The sequence below is a fragment of the Pinus tabuliformis genome, chromosome 8, assembly GCF_031772625.1.
Source record: "Pinus tabuliformis cultivar Carrire ecotype Pingquan chromosome 8, CPIR1, whole genome shotgun sequence".
NCBI lineage: Eukaryota > Viridiplantae > Streptophyta > Pinopsida > Pinales > Pinaceae > Pinus > Pinus tabuliformis.
In genome coordinates, this window is record NC_142294.1 from 1,259,863,475 (window position 1) to 1,259,887,205 (window position 23,731).

The 23,731-nt window shown below is 36.9% G+C and overlaps 1 protein-coding gene across 1 annotated transcript; it reads right to left on the reverse strand.

Annotated features, from left to right (window-relative positions):
• Positions 1-362: 362 nt before the first annotated feature.
• Positions 363-18,639, reverse strand: LOC149239960 (uncharacterized). The gene is made up of 6 exons (XM_089373591.1): positions 18,447-18,639; positions 7,034-7,112; positions 1,348-1,472; positions 1,070-1,156; positions 884-976; positions 363-711 (listed from the first exon to the last, which is right to left on the reverse strand). Exons 3-6 carry the CDS (start codon positions 1,393-1,395, stop codon positions 514-516), a joined length of 426 nt encoding a protein of 141 aa, XP_089229717.1. The 5' UTR covers positions 1,396-1,472; positions 7,034-7,112; positions 18,447-18,639; the 3' UTR covers positions 363-513.
• Positions 18,640-23,731: the final 5,092 nt, after the last annotated feature.

Here is a 23,731-nt window from a genome sequence, read left to right on the forward strand (position 1 = left end):
CCTAGTTTAACATCCAATTTTACTTTCAATTTTGCATCCATGGTTACATCCGCATTTGACTTCTTATATAGAGTATATTTTTCTTTACATATATGACCCCCTTTATAGATTCATAGTGAAATATATGATAGTTTCTAAATATCATTAAAGCAGATATCACAATTCAAAATCATTTGTAAAGAAATTTAAGAGAAATTGACAACATCCATCCAAAAAAATAACAATGTGTCATTAACAATTTTCAAAACATGTATAAAATAGCAACATAATACTAATAAAATCAGTATTATTTTTAATCAAAACAAGTAAAATTCAAATATGATTAACAAATCAAAATATTTCATGAATATCGTTATTCTACGATAAATTAACAACATACATAAATCAAACTCATCGTATGATTACAAAATCAAAATGTCTCATTGATATAGGGTAAATTCACAACACCCATCTAAACATAACAATGTCATTCTACACAATAATTTCTTCATAAAAAACAATGCATGTGCATGCCTAGCTACCACCACCAAGATCATCCTCATGATCATCTTGACCATCCTCATTACTCTGATCCACATCATCACCAACACCGCAACTATCATCATCATCTCCTCCTTCACCACCATCATCCTCATCCTCATCCTCATCATCTCCTGATATATGTTGAACATAATTTGGATCATCGTCTTGGCAATCATTACCTATAGCATTCTGACAAAAAAAATCAATATTACATGTTAGTATTAATTACATAACACAACACATGTTTTTGTTATACAATGTTAACCATAAAATGAGGTAAGATATAATATCTAATAGTACTAAAAAATAAAATGAAAATATGGTTTAAAAGTATATTGGAAATCCAACTAAGATTACATACCATAGAGTCCATCCAAACAACAAATTCAACCCATCTCTTTTGCTGCAGCACCTCCTTTTCCAAATGATTTGGAGGTCTTCCATATTTTAGTTCCTATCAATCAGTAAATAGGGAGAAATTAGATAACAATGACTTTCTTCTAGTACAAAATTTATTTAAAAAATATCACATGTTTAATATACTTACAAAGGTTGTTATCAGTGCTTTTAAACCTTTCTGGCCACTACGATGAGTGACTTTTGTCTTGGTTAACCTAGCCTTGGATGCCTTGTCCTTAAACATAAACCAATTCAATTTATTTTCACACAAATACATGTCTAAGATACTTATAAGTATTAATACATTCTAAATAATGTTTAATGAAAAATTCAATACCTGAATTTTTATTTCATATATCTTATTTATAACATTTTAATGATTACAATAATACTCTTGTTACCAGATATTGTCAGAAGAAATCTTACAAGACCGCTACCTAAGAACATTGGACAGTTGAATGCATTAGTTAACATGTTTGAAGAATTCTATCTTCAAATCTAGATCCATCTCATGTGATTCCCGTATGTGGTATAAATTGTCTTGAAGGTACCTGCATCATTCGACACAAAGCTATTTAGCATAATTGTTAACAAAAAACATCACAACTGCACAATATGAACGGTGCATCAAAATTGGCATTCACACGTCTAAGGTATTTTTGGCATATCTGGTGTGGGTATAAAAGGTTTCCATTAAATCTCGTAAGCCTTTTTAACTATTATAAATAAACCATTAAAGTAAAACAAACAAATCAGTTATAAGAACTGAAAAGAAAGCTTGAAAAAAGATTAACATTTTCTAAAAGGCAAACACTAGAACACACTTCAAAATACTTTTCCTAAAATACTTCTTCAACCTGGCATCAAATTTGAAGGGCATGGTCATATTTCAATATGTAGTCATACTTTATTTTCAACCCGTCTATGTTGGCAAGTTAAAACTAATGTTCCACCAAGACTCCAGGATAGGGAGATGCATGTCTGGGGTGATGCACAGGGGGGGCGTGTGAGAGTACCCTCAAATTTTAGGTAAAATTAGGGGGCAGGGGGATATGGGGGTATATAATTTTTTTAATATATATATATATATATATATATATATATATATATATATATATATATATATATATATATATATATATATATTCAATAATGAAAGCATAAATACATTGATTCGTACATGATTGAATTAAATAATGAAATAAACTGATCCATACTCATCATTCATACTAATACATACATCATTCATTCATACACCACGAGATTCAATAATGAACTAGATTGATCCATATTCATCATTCATTATTCAACATTCTAGAATCTAAATTTATTTAAAAATTAAATTCATCATTCTAGATTCTAAATTGATTTAAAATTTAAATTCGTGATTCTAGAATCTAATTAGTACTAACCAAAATAGACTATAGTAGATACTTAAGCCTGAAGATTGGAATAGTAAATTGATATAACTCAAAATCAAAAAAAGTAAAGAGTGAAAGTCAAAGAATCAGTCTAAGGTCATCCATATCTAAAGTCAAGACTCGAAAGTTAAAACTGACGATTAAAAATGGCCAATGAGCATTTTAGGAGTGCCATGGAGGAGGAGGTGCAACAGTTAACTGGTAAGTCAAATAGTGCTGCGTAGCAAGCTGAGTAGACATAAGCTTGGTAACTCGAATGAGTGAGTTAGAGATTACAAATTAGTTTAGGTTTTGATATTTGTTATGTGTTGTTCTTTTTAATTTTAAATTTTTTTTATGGTTGTTTTATAATTTTTTTTTAATTTCTATATTACAACAGTTACTAGAAAAAAAATTAAGCAGAACATGGCCCCCCTCAAAAGGGGTGCTTTTGGGCTTGGTGCTCTTGATTAAATGGTAGTTCCAAACCCTTATATATAATAGAGCCCAATGGAAACATCGCAATTCGCTCATTCCTGAAATCCTAAAAATTGTTATGTCTGATGCATTTTGAGTGGAATCTGAAATTTACTTTCTCCATATGAAATAAAATGAGGTCAGAACCACTCTCAAACATCCTAAGTCAATTAATAGGGCCCTAGGGTTGAATGTTGAGCTTTCCCACTCATAAATTATTGTTTCAAGCAAAATTAAGGGGGAGCACCTAGCCCTTTTTTAGGGGAGCTGCCCAGAAGCACCCCTTCTGGGGAAACACATCCCCACAGTAGGGAAACGTTTCCCCCTGCGTCTCCCTGTGTCTCCCTAAAAGGGGGAGTGGGGAAACGTGTCCCTGAGCATCTTCCCATCCTAGGTGTGTGGGAAGTGTGGATACGTGCACCCCACCATAGGGGACACATCCTCATGGAACACTGGTTAAAATAAACTATTGTTTTCTTACAAAAGCAAAAAATGGATCAAAATTTTAACTATTTCGTATTTTATGTTTAGCACAATTGCAAGTCGTGTGGTAGTACTAAAATAGGATAGATAAACAACAGTGTTTTTTATAATCACTACATAGTCGAATTCCTATCAATCTTATGTGGAAATGATGTAGCTTGAAGTATCTAAATGCAGTACCAAAGTAGAATTGATACCAATAACCAAACAAGGCAGTGACAGCACAAACAAAATGGAGTAGTCTACCTAGGCGGTAGAATGGCCCGGTTTCCGATACCGCCAAGAAAAATCTCCAACTCCGGCCACCGGTAATTTCTCCGCTCCCCCCAGCTCTGCCACCCTTAGCGACCTCCGCCCAGCTCGGCCACCGTCGAACACTGACAGGTTCTGACATACATTCTGATTTCCATAGCGTCTTGCTGCCTGGAAGTGGAATTTGAATTTGGAAACAACCCGCCTTCTGCTCCCTCACCAATTCGACCCAGCATCCCTTGCAGTTCACCAGGTAACCAAATCATTTTGGAAAACCGTCTCCGCTTTCTGCCCTATGCTTTCTACACTGTAGGGATCAGTTGCGTGCTCAACGTTTGGGGTTACAAATGTGCACTCTGCTACAGTTATGGCTAAAACATTTGCATCCAGGGTGATGGGGTTTGGATTCACTGAAATGGCAAAATCTTCGAGATTTGAAGTGAAAAATTAGGTACCGGGTTTAGTGGTTCTCAGCATGAACATGAGTCTAACCCAGCAACTCAGCGAGAGGATGGAGCTACCAGAAACAAAGTCACTAGCTCGACAGAGCATGGAAAAACAATCAGAGGGAAGCCAGAGTGAATCCAAGGTCAAAATAGGCTCAGAAACTGGAGGGCTTTCTGCAATAACCAATTGCAAACAACAAGAAGTAGAATGGAATAAAGTCATGAGAATGTGGGAGGCCCATTCGGAGGGACACATTAGGTTATCCAATGAACAGATGATAGTTCTGAATGCCGTTTCAAGAGGGGAATATGTGTTTCTTATAGGCTGTTGAGTGGGTTAATGGGCCAGATTGTTGATTTTGTTAGGGATGATATGCAGTTGAGAGCTATTAGTCCAACAGGGTTCTGGCCAAAGTTGAGATTTCTATATGGGGTCGAAAGGATTATCACATCAGAATCCTGACATGTTTATGAAGGTGAAGTGAAAGTGGCTACCCGAACACAGGTGCCATTAATTTTAGGATGGACTATTACTGTGCACAAGTGCCAAGGGATGACATTGGAGAGGTTGGAGACAAATCTTCAGGCATTTGATTATGGCATGGGATATGTAGCTCTTTCCCGCGTGAAGAGTTTAGATCGGCCGAGGTTTACAAGATTTAAACCATCTAAGATCAAAGCACACCCAAAGGTGCTTGATTTCTATCAGAAACTTACCAGCAGTGGGGGGCTACATCGATGATAAAGAAACGAAACGAATCCCCTACCCAGACTTCACAGTTTTGGTGACATTATTAGCCTTCACACATCTCCAGTAATTTGACTTGGGTTTAAATATTTATTTGTGATAGGGAGATGGTAGTATTATAGAAGCTATCTACTTGAATCTGGTTGAACATCCTACTGTATATCGATCTCAATTTGACAGAGAAGTTGTTTTCTTAAAACCTGAGAAGTACAGTAATGACTGAGTTATCAAGAAGATAAAATTTTGCAATCTGGTAATGTTATTATGGATTTTGGTTCGATGTTCAAACACTATGTTAAAGATATATATCAGTTATAATTAATCTTAGAGTATTAAGTTTCTAGTCCAACGATCAGAAAGTAGGAAGGCAGAAATGTTACTGTCCCCTATTTTTGGTTATATGCGAGAGTATTTGATATTATGTTACATTTTGTTTACATAGGCGTATGGCATTGTCACCAGACCTGATTATTGCATCATATTAACTAATTACCACACCTTATTATTGCATCATATAACTTATTTTTCATATATATACTGACGAAATGTTTGACGAAATGCCTGAGAAGATTTCATTGCCTTAGAACAAAGAAAAGGCAGTGAAATCTTCTCAGGCATTTCGTCAAACATAGGGTTGTGTACTATGGAGAGAAAAATAGGTGGTCTAGAAAAATAGGAGTAGATATACACTAGGAGAGAGGGAGATGCCCTTCATCAAGCAAAAGGGCGTCAAGTAGGAGGGGCAGAAGGGAACAATCTGCATCTGCTGTTGCCCCAGATGGAGATGCAAATCCAAGTGAGTCTAAAAAAGGGGATGGTGCTTCAATCTGGATCAAGCAATGTGGGTCGGTCACAAAGCTTGTAATCTCTAAGCATTATTTGGCAGATGTGTTGTCTGAGAAGGCCCACCATGAGAGCAGCAGGTCTGGTAGGCATAGCAGGAGGATGAGCCGCGTCGGTGTGTGGAGACCCCATTTGGAGAGTATTTCTGAGGTTGCTGCTCTCTGATGGATTGAGTTGATTGTTAGATCAGAGCATTGGAAGCTCAATTTTAATTTCAATTTTATTTGGTGGTTTAGAAGACAAGAAGATTATGTGAGCTCTAAGGAAAAACAACAGGTGGTTTGGCCTTTTTTAGGGACTCTCTACTTTTGGGTGCAATGAATTCATTGTGCCAAAAGTTCCTCACAGAGATCCATTACTACCCACAAGGTTTCTTATGATCCCTAATACCCCTCTTGGGGTGAGCAGCATATTTACCATTGAAAAATTGGGCCTCATATGAGGTTGCTGCCAATTACAGCTGTATATGAGAGTCTGAAGAAATTGCACAGAGCTTAGATGAGATGTACAGTAGCCTTCTGGCTTTCCCTTTGTCTTTAAGTGTGAAGATCTTGTCACATGGCTTGAAATTTCTTCTTCAATGCTGAAATTGGGATCTCATCTGATGTTACCAGTCTGGAATTGAAGGCTTGAAAAGGTTGAAAATCTTTCAGGGCTACAATCTTCTGAAATGGAAGTGTGTCTCTTTTGGGCATCAGCAGCCTCAGGCTAACTTTTGATGGTGTTGGTGTGTTGTGTGTGAGTGATAAAGAGATCTGATTTATTATAATTATGTTTCTTCTTCCTTGTAAATACCCAATACAGGTGTCCTCAATGGAAAATTGTTAATCTCTTTCTTGGGTTGATGCAATGAGCATTACTATTATGATGTAGAGGTTCGTTGTTTCTGTAATTATGGATCTCAAAAGAAGAGTCAAATTGATGGGAAAGTTTCTCAGAGAAGATATCCATCCATTAAAAGCCCAACTGCACCTCCAATTCTTTTCTCAAGATACAAATAAGGACGGACTGAATTGTGACAGCAGCTACTTTATTAATTTTCATTTTGTTTCTTTCCAATGAATGAATTCAGTTCTGCTAAAAAACCAGGGCTTCCAGCACAAATGTGTGTTATTTTATGCTTTGTACCAGGTCTTGCCGGATATTTATAGTAAAAAATGCATGCTTTCATAACTAGACATGGAATCATAAAGCTACATACCTCATAATCACACATACATGAACAACCATAAAGCTACGTACTAACTCATAGTCACAAAATTGACAGAGACCTCCATCTTGAGTGAATGAAAGAAATTTCCTAACTAGACATGGAATCATAAAGCTACATACCTCATAATCACACATACATGAACAACCATAAAGCTACATAATACCTTATAGTCACAAAATTGACAGAGACCTCCTTCCTGAGTGAATGAAAGAAATTTCCTAACTAGACATGGAATCATAAAGCTACATACCTCATAATCACACATACATGAACAACCATAAAGCTACATACTACCTCATAGTGTCACAAAATTGACAGAGACCTCCTTCCTGAGTGAATGAAAGAAATTTCTAATTAGACATGGAATCATAAAGCTACATACCTCATAATCATGCATACATGAACAACCATAAAGCTACATACTACCTCATAGTCACAAAATTGGCACAGACCTCCTTCCTGAGGGAAGGAAAGTAATTTCCTAACTAGACATGGAATCATAAAGCTACACACCTCATAATGACACATACATGAACAACCATAAAGCTACATACTACCTCATAGTCACACATAAATAAACAGAGTGGTAATGCTTATTGACACCATGCCAACAATGGATAACCTGACATTTGATGACTTTGGACCGGTCTCTTCCTGAATGAAATAAAGTTATTTCCTAGACATGGAATCATAACGCTACATACCTCATAATCACACATACATGAACAACCATAAAACTACTTACTGCCTCATAGTCACACATACATAAACAGAGTGGTAATGCTTATTGGCACCATGCCAACAATGGATAACCCGACAGTTGATGACTTTGGACCTCGTTGTTTGATTTAGATTCATAATGCTATTGGACGGTCTCTTCCTGAATGAATGAAAGTAATTTCCTAGACATGGAATCATAAAGCTACATACCTCATAATCAACATACTACCTCATAGTCACACATACATAAACAGAGAGTGGTAATGCTTATTGGCACCCTGCCAACAATGGATAACCCGACATTTGATGACTTTGGACCTCGTTATTTGATTTAGATTCATAATGCTATTGGACCTTATGGTTACCAATATACAAAGGGATAAACATGTTTTGAATGAATGTTACCTATCAATTTCCATGGCTCTATGATTGTTGGGATTTGAAACTGGGTCATCATTATAGCAATGACAAATCTCAAATCTCAACCCCAAGATCATGGTGCAACAGACAAAAAAATTGGGGTAATTAGTCTATTCTATATTACCGATTCTAATTGATATATTGATGAAGATGCTTTTCACGTTTGTCAAAAATCATAACAGGTGTTTTCAAATAACAACATTCACATTGTTTATTTTGAGTTTGTGAAGTGTTTGGTAAAGGCGTAACTCCATGTTCATGAGTCACCAACATTTTCACCATGTCTTGGAAGGTCTGCTCCAATTGCTTATGGGAATTCATTTATTGGAGTCATTGTAATACAGGGCACTCTCTTAATCACTCTCTCTTAGAAATTTGCTTTGAGATAGAAGACAGAGAGAATGGTAAACCGTACCGACATTAGCCCATACAAGAACAGTTAGGCAAAATCAGGTCATGGAATTATGGGACATTCAGATTTTGATCCTCATACTATCTGGTTGGATAAAGAGGATCAAGCACATATTGGGATCATTCACAGTATATACTATCACTCACATCTATATAGAAGTCAACATGGGGTAGATAAATTGTCAAATGATTACATTGGAGAGCCCTATGGAATCATGAAATACAGATACACAGTGGACAACACTACATGGGATGAGGGACTGCTCAGCCTTCCGTGACACTTTTGGTCAGAGCAACATACCCTTTATGTTTTTTGGTATTTTCAGACAACACAAATATATGCTAATGAAAGTATATGGATAGATAATCTTAGAAACTTATTATGCATATCAGAAGAGAGAATATAAAAATCAATGATATTTGAAGGGGATTTCTGTTTCATAGTTTTGACAAATGACATATATGGCAATTATTACATAGTGAACTAATTTTTGCTAATTGCATGAAGATACAATGCACATGTACTGGTTTTTATTTTATAATAAAATCAGTGTTTTTTTCCTCCGAAAAAAGTCGTTCTACCTTGTATATTTATGAAAAATAAGTTAATATGATGCAATAATAAGGTGTGGTAATTAGTTAATACGGTGCAATAATCAGGTCTAGTGACAATGCCATACGCCTATGTAAACAAAATGTAACATAATATCAAATACTCTCGCATATAACCAAAAATAGGGGACAGTAACATTCATGCCTTCCTACTTTCTGATCGTTGGACTAGAAACTTAATACTCTAAGATTAATTATAACTGATATATATCTTTAACATAGTGTTTGAACATCGAACCAAAATCCATAATAACATTACCAGATTGCAAAAGTTTATCTTCTTGATAACTCAGTCATTACTGTACTTCTCAGGTTTTAAGAAAACAACTTCTCTGTCAAATTGAGATCGATATACAGTAGGATGTTCAACCAGATTCAAGTAGATAGCTCCTATAATACTACCATCTCCCTATCACAAATAAATATTGAAACCCAAGTCAAATTACTGGAGATGTGTGAAGGCTAATAATGTCACCAAAACTGTGAAGTCTGGGTAGGGAATTCGTTTCGTTTCTTTATCATCGATGTAGCCCCCCACTGCTGGTAAGTTTCTGATAGAAATCAAGCACCTTTGGGTGTGCTTTGATCTTAGATGGTTTAAATCTTGTAAACCTCGGCCGATCTAAACTCTTCACGCGGGAAAGAGCTACATATCCCATGCCATAATCAAATGCCTGAAGATTTGTCTCCAACCTCTCCAATGTCATCCCTTGGCACTTGTGCACAGTAATAGTCCATCCTAAAATTAATGGCACCTGTGTTCGGGTAGCCACTTTCACTTCACCTTCATAAACATGTCAGGATTCTGATGTGATAATCCTTTCGACCCCATATAGAAATCTCACCTTTGGCCAGAACCCTGTTGGACTAATAGCTCTCAACTGCATATCATCCCTAACAAAATCAACAATCTGGCCCATTAACCCACTCAACAGCCTGTAAGAAACACATATTCCCCTCTTGAATCGGCATTCAGAACTGTCATCTGTTCATTGGATAACCTAATGTGTCCCTCCGAATGGGCCTCCCACATTCTCATGACTTTATTCCATTCTACTTCTTGTTGTTTGCAATTGGTTATTGCAGAAAACCCTCCAGTTTCTGAGCCTATTTTGACCTTGGATTCACTCTGGCTTCCCTCTAATTGTTTTTCCGTGCTTTGTCTAGCTAGTGACTTTGTTTCTGGCAGCTCCATCCTCTCGCTGAGTTGCTGGGTTAGACTCATGTTCATGCTGAGAACCACTAAACCCGGTACTCAAATTTTTCACTTCAAATCTCGAAGATTTCGCCATTTCAGTGAATCCAAATCCCATCACCCTGGATGCAAATGTTTTAGCCATAACTGTAGCAGAGTTCACATTTGTAATGGCAAAGTAACCTTGCGAGATCGTATGCTCGAGAAAAGTAGCATCCTTTCTCGCTGTCTGCAGTCTCTGTGAAGCAATTTTTGGTTGAGTAGGTAGTTGCGCGCCTTATTTCCAAATAAGAAGAGTACCCTCCGCGAGGAAGGGGATAAGCAATTGAACATATCGTCTGCACATATTGGTCGATGTCATGTTTGTGTATGTTCCAATTGCAAACATTTATCGATGGAGAGAGCTATTACAACGCAGAGTACATTTTTCAAGAGAATCGAATGCAAATTGTCCCGCGAGTAAATTTTCTAAACCCCAAACGTTGAGCACGCAACTGATCCCTACAGCGTAGAAAGCATAGGGCAGAAAGCGGAGCCGGGTTTCCAAAATGATCTGGTTACCTGGTGAACTGCAAGGGATGCTGGGTCGAATTGGTGAGGGAGCAGAAGGCGGGTTGTTTCCAAATTCAAATTCCACTTCCCGGCGGCAAGACGCTATGGAAATCAGAATGTATGTCAGAACCTGTCAGTGTTCGACGGTGGCCGAGCTGGGCGGAGGTCGCTAAGGGTGGCGGAGCTGGGCGGAGCGGAGAAATTACCGGTGGCCGGAGTCGGAGATTTTTCAGGGCGGCACCGGAAACCGGGCCATTCTACCGCCTAGGTAGACTACTCCCAAACAAAATTTGTTGTAGCATCAAACTACAGAACTGTATTATCTAAATTTTTTCCTGGTAGCACTCTCATTTCCGTTAAATGTTTTTAATTCCAATGAACAAAGACTTGCCTGACTCGATAACGAAATTGTGTTCCTTTGACATCAAGGATTTAGAAAAGGATTTAGAAAAGAATTTTAAAAGAACCAATCATAGTAGAAGGATCATTACAGGATCTAAATACTAAAAAATAATCACCATAAAAGAACACTAAACATTAAAAGTTAAAACTAAAGATTGGAGTATCTAAAGAACAGAACCTAATTATTGACAAAAACTAGACATTAAATGAAGGATCGTGGGATCTATGACCCAGTGCCGATAAGAATACAAAATCAACTTCTGCATTCCCCTCATGACCCATCTGGATATGGACTTAAGGAGACCAGAACCAATCTTAATAGATTAATTACAGGATGTAACTGCACAAGCCTAGTACTCCATGAGTCTATCCCCCATCTGCTTATACTAGATATAAACAACACGTTTGTAGAAAGTTAGAAAAATACATTGTACAATCAGGTTGAACTCAATACAGATTCAATTGGACCTACAACACATTCCAGCCACAAAGCTGGAAAGAGCACAATAAAAATAAAAGCAAACATTGAATCTTATCACTGTTGTGGATTTTGTCCTTAGAATGACATGAGACATTCCAAATATGATGCCCAATCTGATATGTTGGCTCTTCTAGCATGGATGCAAAGAGAAAGCAATTACAGTACTTGATCTGTTTTTTATAATATAAGACTATATTTTGCTAAGAAAACAAAGTATACAAAATCCCACATGCATTACATATCGAATATCATTCCTTCGGGAAAGCCCTAAAAGCCAAGTGTATGTGGAGACTAATATCAAAAGAGGACCTCTGGAATCAGATTCACATTCAGAGATATATTGAGCCCAATTCAGCAGAAGACTGGATTGGAAACCCAAACAAGTCAATCAACAATGCATCCATATTATTGAAAGTACTGACTATAACATTCCCTTTAATAGGCAGATTGCTGGCATGGAAGGTTTGCAATGAGGCTAAGGCGAAGATCAGTATAGACCCATGGATAAGCAGCGGAACTGAGTACAAGCTGCCAGAAGCAGTGATAAACTCTCTTCAATCTAGACCAGGCAGCTGGACCAGGAAACTCCTCCATTTGCCAGCAGGATTGGAATAGCGCTAAACAGAGAGACGACTCAAACGCCAAGAAAATATTCAATCAAAAGGATTTATAAACAAATCAAAAGTTTTCCATGCCTATATAAAAGACTCTGATGATGAACATGTCTGGTCTAAAATCCAGCCTTGGGGATTTACACTCCAAAGTTAGGATAAGAATCGTGTACCCTGGACAGACCAGAATGCACACTCTCATGGTGGAAGCGCATCTGGATAAGAACCTTTCAAAAGTTCATTATTTACATGCAGTTGGCAATCTTAAATAGAGCACCCACATAGGAAGTTCTTAAGAGAATAAATGGATCAAGTCCAAGCAAATGTATCATGTGTAAAAGAGTTGAAAAGAACATAGACCACTTACTGATATTCTGTCCTTAATAAAGGAAATCTGGATGGTTTGACAAGGATAAAGGACTGTGGACAAGGAGGTTATGCTGAAGAGTGCTCTAAAAAGTGGTAGCAAAACTCAGTCCTCAAAGGCCTTCCTCTAATAGTATCATGGGGAATCTAGAAAGATAGAAATGTTGAAATCTTTGAAGACAGGTATATAACTCTTTCAATGTGCCTTCCAAGGTCAGTCAATCTTCTCAAACTTCAAAGCTTTTTCATCAACCCCAACACAAAAAAAGTTGATTCGTGCTCCTATGGACAAATCTGGAACATGGGGATTACTTTGATGGAGCTAGTCAAGGTACCCCCCAAAAAAGGGAAGCCATACGTGTTCTCTATCTCAATAACTCTCACTGTATCAGATTTAAAACAGATTTAGGTGAGGATCAAATAACTACACCAAGCTTATTTCCCTAACAATACTCTAAAAGCTAGTAGCCCACAGTGGCATTTAAAAAAATACCAGTGTTTGTTGGCTCATTGTTGTTAGATAGTGTACCCCAGATCATCTTCTACTAGGTTGGAGCACACATGGCAGATCTGGGCACCTTATATTACAGCAGCATTACACAAATCCATGCAGCATTAAATTCCAAACAGCATAATGATCTGTTGGTGAGAATGCAGCAATAAATAGACAGTAGGAGCACATCACAAATTTTACTATTCCAGCAATAAGGGCACACACATGCATGTATGGACCAGCCATAAAAAGAATAAGATAATTTTATCATTATACTTCAGGTTAAAGATAAAGTGCTAAAGTTAGATGAGTCAGTTCTGTTTTATTTTTCAGTCTTTCTGAATTCATTTTTTATCAGTTAGATAGAGCACAGATCCAGAGATCTAAGTAATATATCTATTTTTATAAACCCTAGGTGTCACTTATAAGAAAGAGTGAGAGTATGGATCTGTAATAGGGTTAGTTTCAGTTCTTACACAAAATCCTTTCTAGCAGATTTTTATTCAGCAGTATTGGAATAGCAGTAACAGGTGTTTTTGACATTGATCTGTGTGTTCCAATGTATGTATTCCAACTGTGTTTGTAGATTTTAGTGAGATTCAGATTGCAGTTTTGATTAGCCTTTAAATTTAGACAGTGTTAGTTTCCACTAGAAGAAGAATCTGTTTACAATGAGTTAGACAAAAATTCATAATGGTATCAGAGAAAGGTTTGTTGAAACATTCTAAAAATCCTTGAATAGATAGTAGGACTGCTACCTATGAAAGGGAGCTGTCAGGAGGCTCCAGGGATCGGATGCTTTGATCCATGCTTGAGAAAAGCACAGTGAAGTTTCAAGTTGTCGGGTTCTTTGTTAGGCTGTTGATCTGTCTTAACTTTCGTTTAGGCGATATTCCAATGCAGTAGTATGGCTACAGTCAATCTCAAATACATGGACAGATTGGAAGGTCCCTCTTAACTTCATCCCAGGGAAGTCTCAGGTAACCAGCCTGCATCCATCTTAACTACAGATCTTCCAAGCATTTGGCGGGATCAAATTTCTTTTCACTCTAAAAGAGGTTTGCACCTCAATAGATTTGATCCCTCTCGACACTCGATAGATCTGGAGTTAAGATGGATCTAGAGTGAGAAATTATTCTTACATAAGAATACCATTAGCAAAACCATGGGTTGTCAAAACCACCAACAATAAATTGACTATTTTACCTCAAGTTTATTTTAATTATTAATTTTATTTTTTATTTTATTTTTTTTTAATTTTATTTCATTTCCATTTTATGCAATTTGACTGAGTCAAAATGTTTACATATCAAGACACGACATTACAACATCTCTTCCATACCAAGCTGGTGAGCGCCTCTAGGCACAAAGATATTGTTGGAGTAGGATTTGTCTAACTTCATTGAGAAACTGGTTGTAGAGCCTCCCAAACCTGTGTAATTAGTAAATCATAAAAAGAAGATGGCCAAGGTCAAGTGAGTCATACTTGAATCTATGAAGGATCATTAGATCCCTCACATCACCAAAAAGACCACAATAAAGTACATGTTTGATGCTCTAGTCACTCTATCAGAGTGAGAACAACAAACAAAAGACATTGCTAAGAAATAAGCTTAATCCCTGCAAATGAGTAAAGGGATATTGTAGTTTCCTACTTAATGAAGATTATTGATCTCCATGATCAGCTTGCAGCAATTGAGAGGAGGTGAAGGGTGAAAAGCTAGTACTCATTGGATTAAATAGGTCCTGTTCTTTTTGGAAACTTTTTGGCTATGACATCTAGGCCAAAAAAAAATTAAAACTTCCCATTTTGAAGAGGCTATGGAATGACTTCAACTAGAAGGAGAAGAATGTTGTCCCCATTAGTAAGACAAAGAAGGGCAACAAGAAAAGAGGAACTAAGAAGGGTTAAAAAGGGAAGAAAGAGAAGCCAGGTTCTTGTAACCAGGGAAGGAAGGACTTGAGCCACATCAAGTGCTTCAAGTGTCAAATGTTTGGGCACTTCGCTTCCAATGTCATCAAAAGGAGGGGAAGGGAAAGAAACTTGTAAAGAGTACAAAAGCATCAGCTCAAGTGGATGAGCTTTCATCCAATCTCGAGATACACTTCTCAATGGTCTCATGCCTGTCATCTGACATCATGTCTGATGTAGACTGGTATGTGGACAGTGGAGCCTGCAAACATACAACCCCTAACAAGAGTACCTTTAGTAGAACTTGGTGATGATGCCACATATCCAGTTGCAAGAGTGGGATCCATCAAGTGATATCCTTAAGCTTACTAAGTTAATGATGTTTTGTATGTACCTAGCTTAACTAAAAATCTCTTTCCAATTTCAGTGATGATAGATCCTACATATATGGCTAACTTTGAAGATCAACAAGTCCTCATCCTAAATTGCAAGGGAATCCTATAAGAACTTTAGGGTATGATAGTGACAACATGTGTGAGCTTTGACAAAAGAGACTAGGTCACTTGCACTAGTGAATGTTGCCAATCTTGAAAAACATGGTGTGGGCATTGCCAATCTTCAAGGCTGAGAAGAAAGGAGTGTGCAAAGGTTGTGCACTTGGCCAGCATGTAAAGGATGTTTTCCTGGCAGTAAACATAGGTCAAGAGGGGTTTCTGACCTAATCAACTCAAATGTATGTGGGCCCATCTCTTCAACTTCCTTATCAAGTAACATTTACTATGAATATTTTATTGATGATTCTTCTAGGAAGTCCTAGACTTAATTCACAAAAACCAAAGGAGTTTGATACCTTTTGCATGAAATCAAGAATCAAGAAAATGTTGATAGTTCCCTACAACCCTCAGTAGTTTGGGGCCTTGATTCATGATCTAGTTCTGCTCATGTGTCTCTGTGTATAAACATGTCTCATCATTGTCTATATTTTGAATAGGTATCCTCACAGAATTTTGAAGGATAAGACTGGAGGAATTCAAAAGCCTCAAGTAACACATCTTTGAGTTTTTCAGTTGTCCTATCTACATTCATATTCCAGATGGGAAAAGGACCAAGTTGGAACCTTCTAGTTTGAAGGGCATTTTTGTAGGTTAGAGTGAAACCTCAAAAGCTTATAGAATATACATTCCATCTCAACATAAAGTAGTTGTGAGCAGAGATACCAAGTTTGAAGAAAATGCATGGTCCTCTAAGTCTCAAGAACCTCCAATAGTGACCATGGAGGCAGAAGAGCTTGGTATCCCAAAAACAGATCTACAGAAATAAAAAAGATCATGAAACACATACTTAGATCAGCAAGCTTTTGGAAGTGCAAGGGGTGCCTCTTTACCTTCAAGTTCAGCTAGAAAGCCTAGATGGCTAATCTAGACATTAAAAGAGGCAACAGAGTAAGTTGGTGCTCCAACTACTTCCCTTCAAATAAGCCACCCTCCTAAAAATTTCCCTAGTTATGTTGCACTGATATCTTTCATTATTGAAACAAAACCTTCTAGTAACGGCAGTAAGGAAGCAAGTACTGCAAAATGCCATGATGGAGGAAAACATCTCCTCCTAAAGAATGATGGGTAGGAGATAGTGCCTAGACTAGTCGAGAAGTCAATATTTGACTCTAGTTTTTCTTACAACAATTATGCATGGTTAAGCATGCACCAGATAGCAGCATATAAAACTGCAAAGCTCGGTTTGTGGCTGGACGGTTCTCCCATTAAAAAGGAGTTGACTATGAGGAGACTTTTGCTCTTGTTACTAAATATACCTCTATCAGATTTACTATGTCTTTCACAACAATCTTCCATTGGATTTTATATCAAATTTATGTAAAGACAACATTTCTTAATAGGTTGATTAAGGAGTTATATGAATAAACCAACCAAGAGGCTTTTAGGTGAATAGGCTTGAGACCCATGTTTACAAGTTGAAGTAGGCCCTTTATGAGTTGAAACAGGCACCATTTGCATGGCACTCCAAGATCGATGAGTAACTTTCAGATTTGGGTTTCACTGAGACAGATGCAGATTCTAATTTTTACAATTTGGTAGATCATTCTAATCTGCTTGTTTTAGTCCCATATGTAGACAATATTACACTCACAGGAAGTTAAAAGGAATCCACAAACTGGTGCAGGGAAAAATTGGCAAGAGAATTTGTCATGACTTGAAGCACTACTTGCTGGCTCTAGGGGTGTAGCAAAGTGCAGGTGAAGTGTTCCTTGGACAGAAAAAGTATGTAATTGAAATTCTTAGAAGATTTCAAATGATGGACTGCAAACCCATGGCTACTCCAGTGTATGCAATTGAAATTCTGATGAGATTTCAATGATGTACTGCAAACCCATGGCTACTCCCCTGTGGTAGTAAATCCATTGTACTTTGCTGATTCTAATTCAGATTTGATGAACATCTGTATACAGGGAATTGATAGGTTTCCTCATGTACTTAGTTAACACAAGGCCTAACATTTGTTTTGCAGTCAACACTTTCAGTACATGGTGCAGCCTAGGCAAGTTCATCAGGTTGCCACAAAACACAAGTTCTAATACTTGGAAGGGGGCAGTGCATTTTGCACTGAGATATGTTAGTGATGCAGCTTTTTATTCAATGATAATGGAATAGCATTAACAGGGGTTCTCGATAGTGATCTACATGTTCTGTGCATGTTTTCTAACTGTGTCCGTTTATAGGCTCAAACGACATTCAGATTACAGTTTCGATTAGCCTTTAAATTCAGATTGTGCTACTTTCCTGTAGGAGAAGAATCTGTTAAACAAGTGTTACTAAATTCATCAGTTGTTAGTAATTAATTGGATGAATGGCAGTAGTAGAAGATGAAATCAAACGTTCTGTCCGTTTTTATTTCAGAGTGCTTTGAACATGTCTACAAAGAATTAAAGGGTGAAGCAGACACCTTGAGGAAGGAAGGACTACAGTTGGCTGAGGGTTCAAGGTTATGAAGTGAAATCAAGGATTGTCATATCTTACACGAACATATTTCTGCATCCTCGAATGGGGATTCTTATGACAGTTAGTATTCTGAAGATGATCCAAGTGCCTCAAAAGAAGAATTCTGAATTTTAGGGAAGTTACAGGACCCTTCAATCAATATCAATGCCTTCTTCAGGCTTAGCAAAGAATGTATATTTTCGTTCTGATATTTCTCGAAGCTTAAAGCATTTACAGAATGTATCTCTTTATACTCGGATGAAATAAAAGATTAGAAAAATTGAGGGAAAATATATCAACATCAATCGATATGTAAGCCAATAAATGCGCCAAAAAAAACACAGATTGAAAAAATATGCCTACTGTGAGTCTGTGAAAGCAAATATAAGCAGCACCTCTTCTGGAAAATGTGAAGCGAAAATACAAAAAAAAAAAGACATCGTGATAAGAGAATATGGGTTGAGAGGGACAAAAGAAATCAAGGCTTAGACTCACCTCTATCCGATTGCATATGAGGATCTGAACCAGCCGCATCGGTTATCCAAAAATGCACCTTTGTCCGTGCACCGATCAAGTCAATCCGCCGCCTGGAAAGAAAAATAGCACAATGCAAATATTTGCAAATGCGTCTACCTGAAAAGGGGGCGCGGCGTAAGAGGCCCTCCTGAAACCCCTCGGAGAAGGATATATCTGCAGACCTGAAATCCTACATCCGATATAACAACCCATTTTAAGATATAAATGTTTTAAAAAGTTAAAGAGCATTGTCGCTGACCCTGAAACCCTACATCGTATATAGAACTAGCATTTGCACAAACCGGTGCAACGTCATAGAAGTAGTGGGATATGGAAGTAGGTTTGTGCAACGTCATAGAAGTAGTGGGATATGGAAGTAAGTAAAAGTAATATTTTAGTAAAATGTTAAATATGTGTTGTATGAATTAATAATTTTATTATATAATTAATAAAAGAATTAATAGAGAAGGGTTATTATTTTAAAATTTAGGATATAATTATAAAAAAAAAAATTGAGAGGAAATATTAGTTTTATGATAAAAAAAAAAAATTAATTAAAAAGAGCGATAAATTTTAGGTTTAATTCTAAAGCCTCAATGCGAAAGGATTATATTAGAACATCCTAAAAAGTCTTTTAAGAAAAATGGCGATTAAAACCTTTTCCAAATAAATTTTAAAGGTTTAAAGCATAAATATAATAAAAGCCGACATATATATGTAAATAGTAATAAAGAGATCGACCCCATAAAACTGCCACGTTGCATATTGGGATCTCGCGAGTGGCGTTTTTGTTTTATTGTCCATGACCAAACTTCCGAAGCCTCTAACTTGCGACTTTATTTACACCATATCCATTCAATTTAATTATTTACACCATAACCATAGCAACTTTTAATGTCCATGACCAGACACACGTCTTTAAAACTTGTGATATGAAAGGCGTGACATGGCAACTGTGATATTATATTAAGGTGTGCTATGATGGAGCAATCGAGTCTGCAACACGAATTGCAATCAGAGGTTTCAAAGTGACAAGGCTTCAAAAGTTGAGATATGGCGGATGCGATATTAATGGCCAAATGTGGAGAATTAATGGTTTTCGATAGAATAAACACATTCATTATTACTAACGGTTTCTTGAGATTTCGCTCATAAAAGTCTTGGATTATTATGTAATCGGTTATTTGTTAAGTTATTCGCTCTGAATGTTAGTTACTCTCACCCTTGTGTTTCTCTTGACAAGTCAGTCCCAACAAGCATAATTCAACACAAATGTCTTGGTCGACCAAACCCATGAAGAAACCTGTTGTTCAACAACAATCAGTTGCTCTTCCCCCTGAGTTTGCAGAATTGCTTGCATTATTTACCGATACCACATGCACCTCAAACACCGGAACATCTACCTGGGAGGCCACATATCAACTTTTCGAAGATGAAGAGCTGAGAGTCACAGAAAGAGTAGTCATAGCCGAAGATTCATACCCGGTTTCTGATACTACATATAGTCATCTGGCCAATTCATTCCTCCACAGAATTGTTGCTCAGCTGAACATCCTTCCTTACATGGATATGATCACATGTGTTGTTGACCATCTAAACATTGCTGACAAAAACTTTATGACCAAGAGGAACACAATCATCGGCTCTTTCACCAACAAAGATTCGACTCGAATGTACCAGTTGTCGGCAGCTCATAAGAAATATGATAATGACTTCATTGAGAAATTCATGAATGAAAATCAGGATCAATCTGAAGTCATCAAAGGATGGAGAAGAGATGCCAGCAAGCACAAGCGAGAAAATAAGGGTATGCATTCTATAGCTTCTCTTGTCGGTCCATATTGTTATGTTGCCACTATGATATGTAGATTATTTGGTTATGTCAATACCCAAAAGTTTCCAGACTAGTGGGTACCCTTGATTGATGCAACTATGTTATGGACTGGGGGACTGTTCTATCTAATAATTTAAGTATCCAAATCCTAGATTATAGGAAGAACTGTAGTTTTTTTATTCTAGAAAACATTGTTCCCCCATTTTACATGAGTGCCTATGTAATGGATGTTATTTTATTTACTTCTGATTGCCCATCCATGGGATGTAAATGGACCATACAGGACCCTATGTCTATCCACGTTTATCATAGTATTCTCCGGGAGTCAAAATATAGGAAAAAGAGCATCATTCCTTTGTTAATTCTCATACAGAATACAAATTAGATGCATGGTGTGAAGGAAAATGAAATTTACAGGTTTGTGGTTGAAATTTATTGGTGTATCTATACGTGTATCTATAAGTTGTATTTTCATAGTCCATGGGTTGGGAATACACAATTCCCATCCACTTGAGCTCAATTTTATCTCGCAAAACTTCATTGGGATCTACCTAAACACATATGCAAACATAGGTGAAAATGCCTTTCAAAAGTCTTTCCCTGTCTACTTTGACGAATCTTCCAATAAAATTGCCCACTTTTTCTAAGAGATCTAGATGGGTAAAGTGAATGGGAAAACTGGGAATCTTACCCATACTATAGTAGTCATCAGCAACATAGTGAGAGGATTGAAGTTGGGAAACCATGGCTTCACTAGAAGACCAACTCATCCCCAAAACCATGGACCTTGGTCAAGGATTTTTTTCTTATCCTCAAGACATTTGAAGATCACCACAAAAAAACATGGGTCTACATCCACCCAAACTGGCGTTCATCCAATCCTATCATAATCGAACAGAAAAACGCTACTTTTTCAATAGAAAATGGGGAATAAAAGTATCACCAAAGGATAATGACCATCACATCAAGCGCTCAATCATAAGGGAGGAGCAATAATTTGACAATCACATGTCCTTGATTTCTGTTGATTTAACTCTGAACACTCACGTAATATTCTCTTGCTTGGCGAATTAAACACCACTGCATGGAATGGACGAGGATTGAGCCGAACCCTGGATGAAGCCCACTTCATTCTCATCTAAACACAAAACTATATATACGTCAAAGCTATTACAATAGATTCTGACTGTCAACACCTCGAGGTTCTGTTTATATGTGGCTACCTTTTATGGTTACTATTGAATGTGTGATTGGCAATAGTAATGGAAACTTAGGGCTGCCAAATTTCCTTCGATTCCCTCACTACATCCTAACGCAAATAGTTGTTCAATGCCTTGGTTGTCTTTCAAAACTGGTAGGCAGCGTCTTCTTTGATATTTCTCGATGGTTTTAATTCCACTACAATCACAACTTTCATTTACATAAACTTCGTGTTTTCGCACGAGCGACGATTGTTCCAAGGTGAAATGTCACTTGGATGGTTTCAATGTTGCTGACCCATCATAACTAACTAACGGATATGCCCATTACAATTTTATACCACCCCATTATCAATATCAATTATGCATGGGAACCAATTAAAGCAACTTTTCACATCAATTTTATATGAGCATGAGAACATGTGTTAACAAGCAGCCCATAAAGCCTCATTTTGAATGCCATAGTCACTTAGAAGGAATTCCTCTTGTAGTAGCATCCTCCCTACTAAACTTTGCTAGTGCTAACATTAGAACCACCATTACAACAAGATATCTTTCTAGTGTTGACAACACCATTATAGTAAGATACCTCAAGAGAGACAGAAAATTTTAAAAGTATGATAGTAATACGTATCCAAAAGATGGTATTGAAACTAGTAATTGTTCACGAATCCATAAGATTGTAAGGTCATTCTCATTATCATAATCATTGTCATCATCATCACCATCATCCTTGTCATTGTTATTTCCATCATTACATTATCATCATAATCACCATTCATGCCATCATCATCATCATTATGGACATTGTTTGCAATTGTTCATAATTGTAGATGTTGTAAGAAATATCATCAACCCAAAAAATGTGATCAGTGCTAGAAAAGGGTTGTTTAGGACACATTGATATACGTAAGAGAAATAACAACTCTATTTTTGACAGATGATCGATGATGATCATCATCACCACCATTATCATCGTCATTGTCATTTTTATCATCCCCATCATCATCATTAATGTAATTTCTATCGACATTGTTGTAATCATGCATCATCATCATTCATGCCATTATTGTTTTTGATGATGACCTAGATGAAAATGATGATCATGACACCAAAGATAATGCTTATGATTATGACAATGACAACATCTAAAATTGGGAAGATTCGCCAACGTCATTAGCATCGTCATCATCATAATCATTGCCATCATCATCATTGTCATTGTAACCACTATCGTCTTTATCATCATAATCACAATTCATGTCATCGCCATCATCTTCATTTTCAAAATTGTCAATATTATTGACATTGTCATCAATTGTTCATAATTGTCAATGCCATAAGGAATATCGTCAATGCAGAAAATATGATGAGTGTTGGAAAGGAGATGCAAAAGCGAACATAGAAATGGGGGCAACAATAGAAGTAAAATTGGATGAAAAGTGGATACAACATAAGTAGATGCACAACAACATGAAAAACCTGACACAAAAGTGGATGCAAAAGTAGATGCAGTTGTCAATGCAAACTTGGATGCAAACATGAAGGCAAAAGTGGAAGCAAACATGGGTCCAATGGTAGGTGTAAAACTTGGCACAAATTGTGGTGAAACAAATGTGGATGCAACAACGGAAACAAAAGTCTATGCAAAAATGGATGAAACAAAAGTGGATGCAATAGGGGATGCAAACGTGGAAGCAAATGTGGTTGCAATGGTAGGCGCAAGATATGGTGCAACAAAAGTGGATGTAACAATAGACAAAAAATATGCAAAATAAGATGCAAAAATGGATGTAAAAGTGGAAGCAAACATTGATGCAACAGGCAAAACAAAATTGGATGCAAAAAATGGATATAATGTAAGTAGATGCAAAAGTAGATACAAAACGATATGCAAAACCCAATGCATAAACCTGACATAAAAGTGGATGCAAAAATAGATGCAATATTTGATGGAAAAGAGGATGTGAACATGGATGCAAAATTGGAAGCAAACGTGGATACAACAGTGAGTGCAAAACATGGTGCAAATTGTGGCATAACAAAAGTGGATGTAATGATAGATGCAAAAAAAGAATCAAAGTATGATGCAAATGAAGATGTAAAAAGGGATGCAAAAAGTGAAATTTAAAATGGGTGCAACAGTGGATGCAAAATTGCGTGCAAAAGTGGATGCAATAGAAGTCGATGCAAAAGTAGATGCAAAACGAGACACAAAACCCGATGCAAAT

Excerpts from the sequence above, each read along its gene's own strand:
- LOC149239960 (XM_089373591.1), bottom strand. The coding sequence starts at position 1,395 with ATGTTAACTAATGCATTCAACTGTCCAATGTTCTTAGGTAGCGGTCTT. Across the intron at positions 1,157-1,347 it reads TGTTCTTAGGTAGCGGTCTT|GACAAGGCATCCAAGGCTAG; the intron begins GTAAGATTTCTT and ends TTTATGTTTAAG. Across the intron at positions 977-1,069 it reads AAGCACTGATAACAACCTTT|GAACTAAAATATGGAAGACC; the intron begins GTAAGTATATTA and ends ACTGATTGATAG.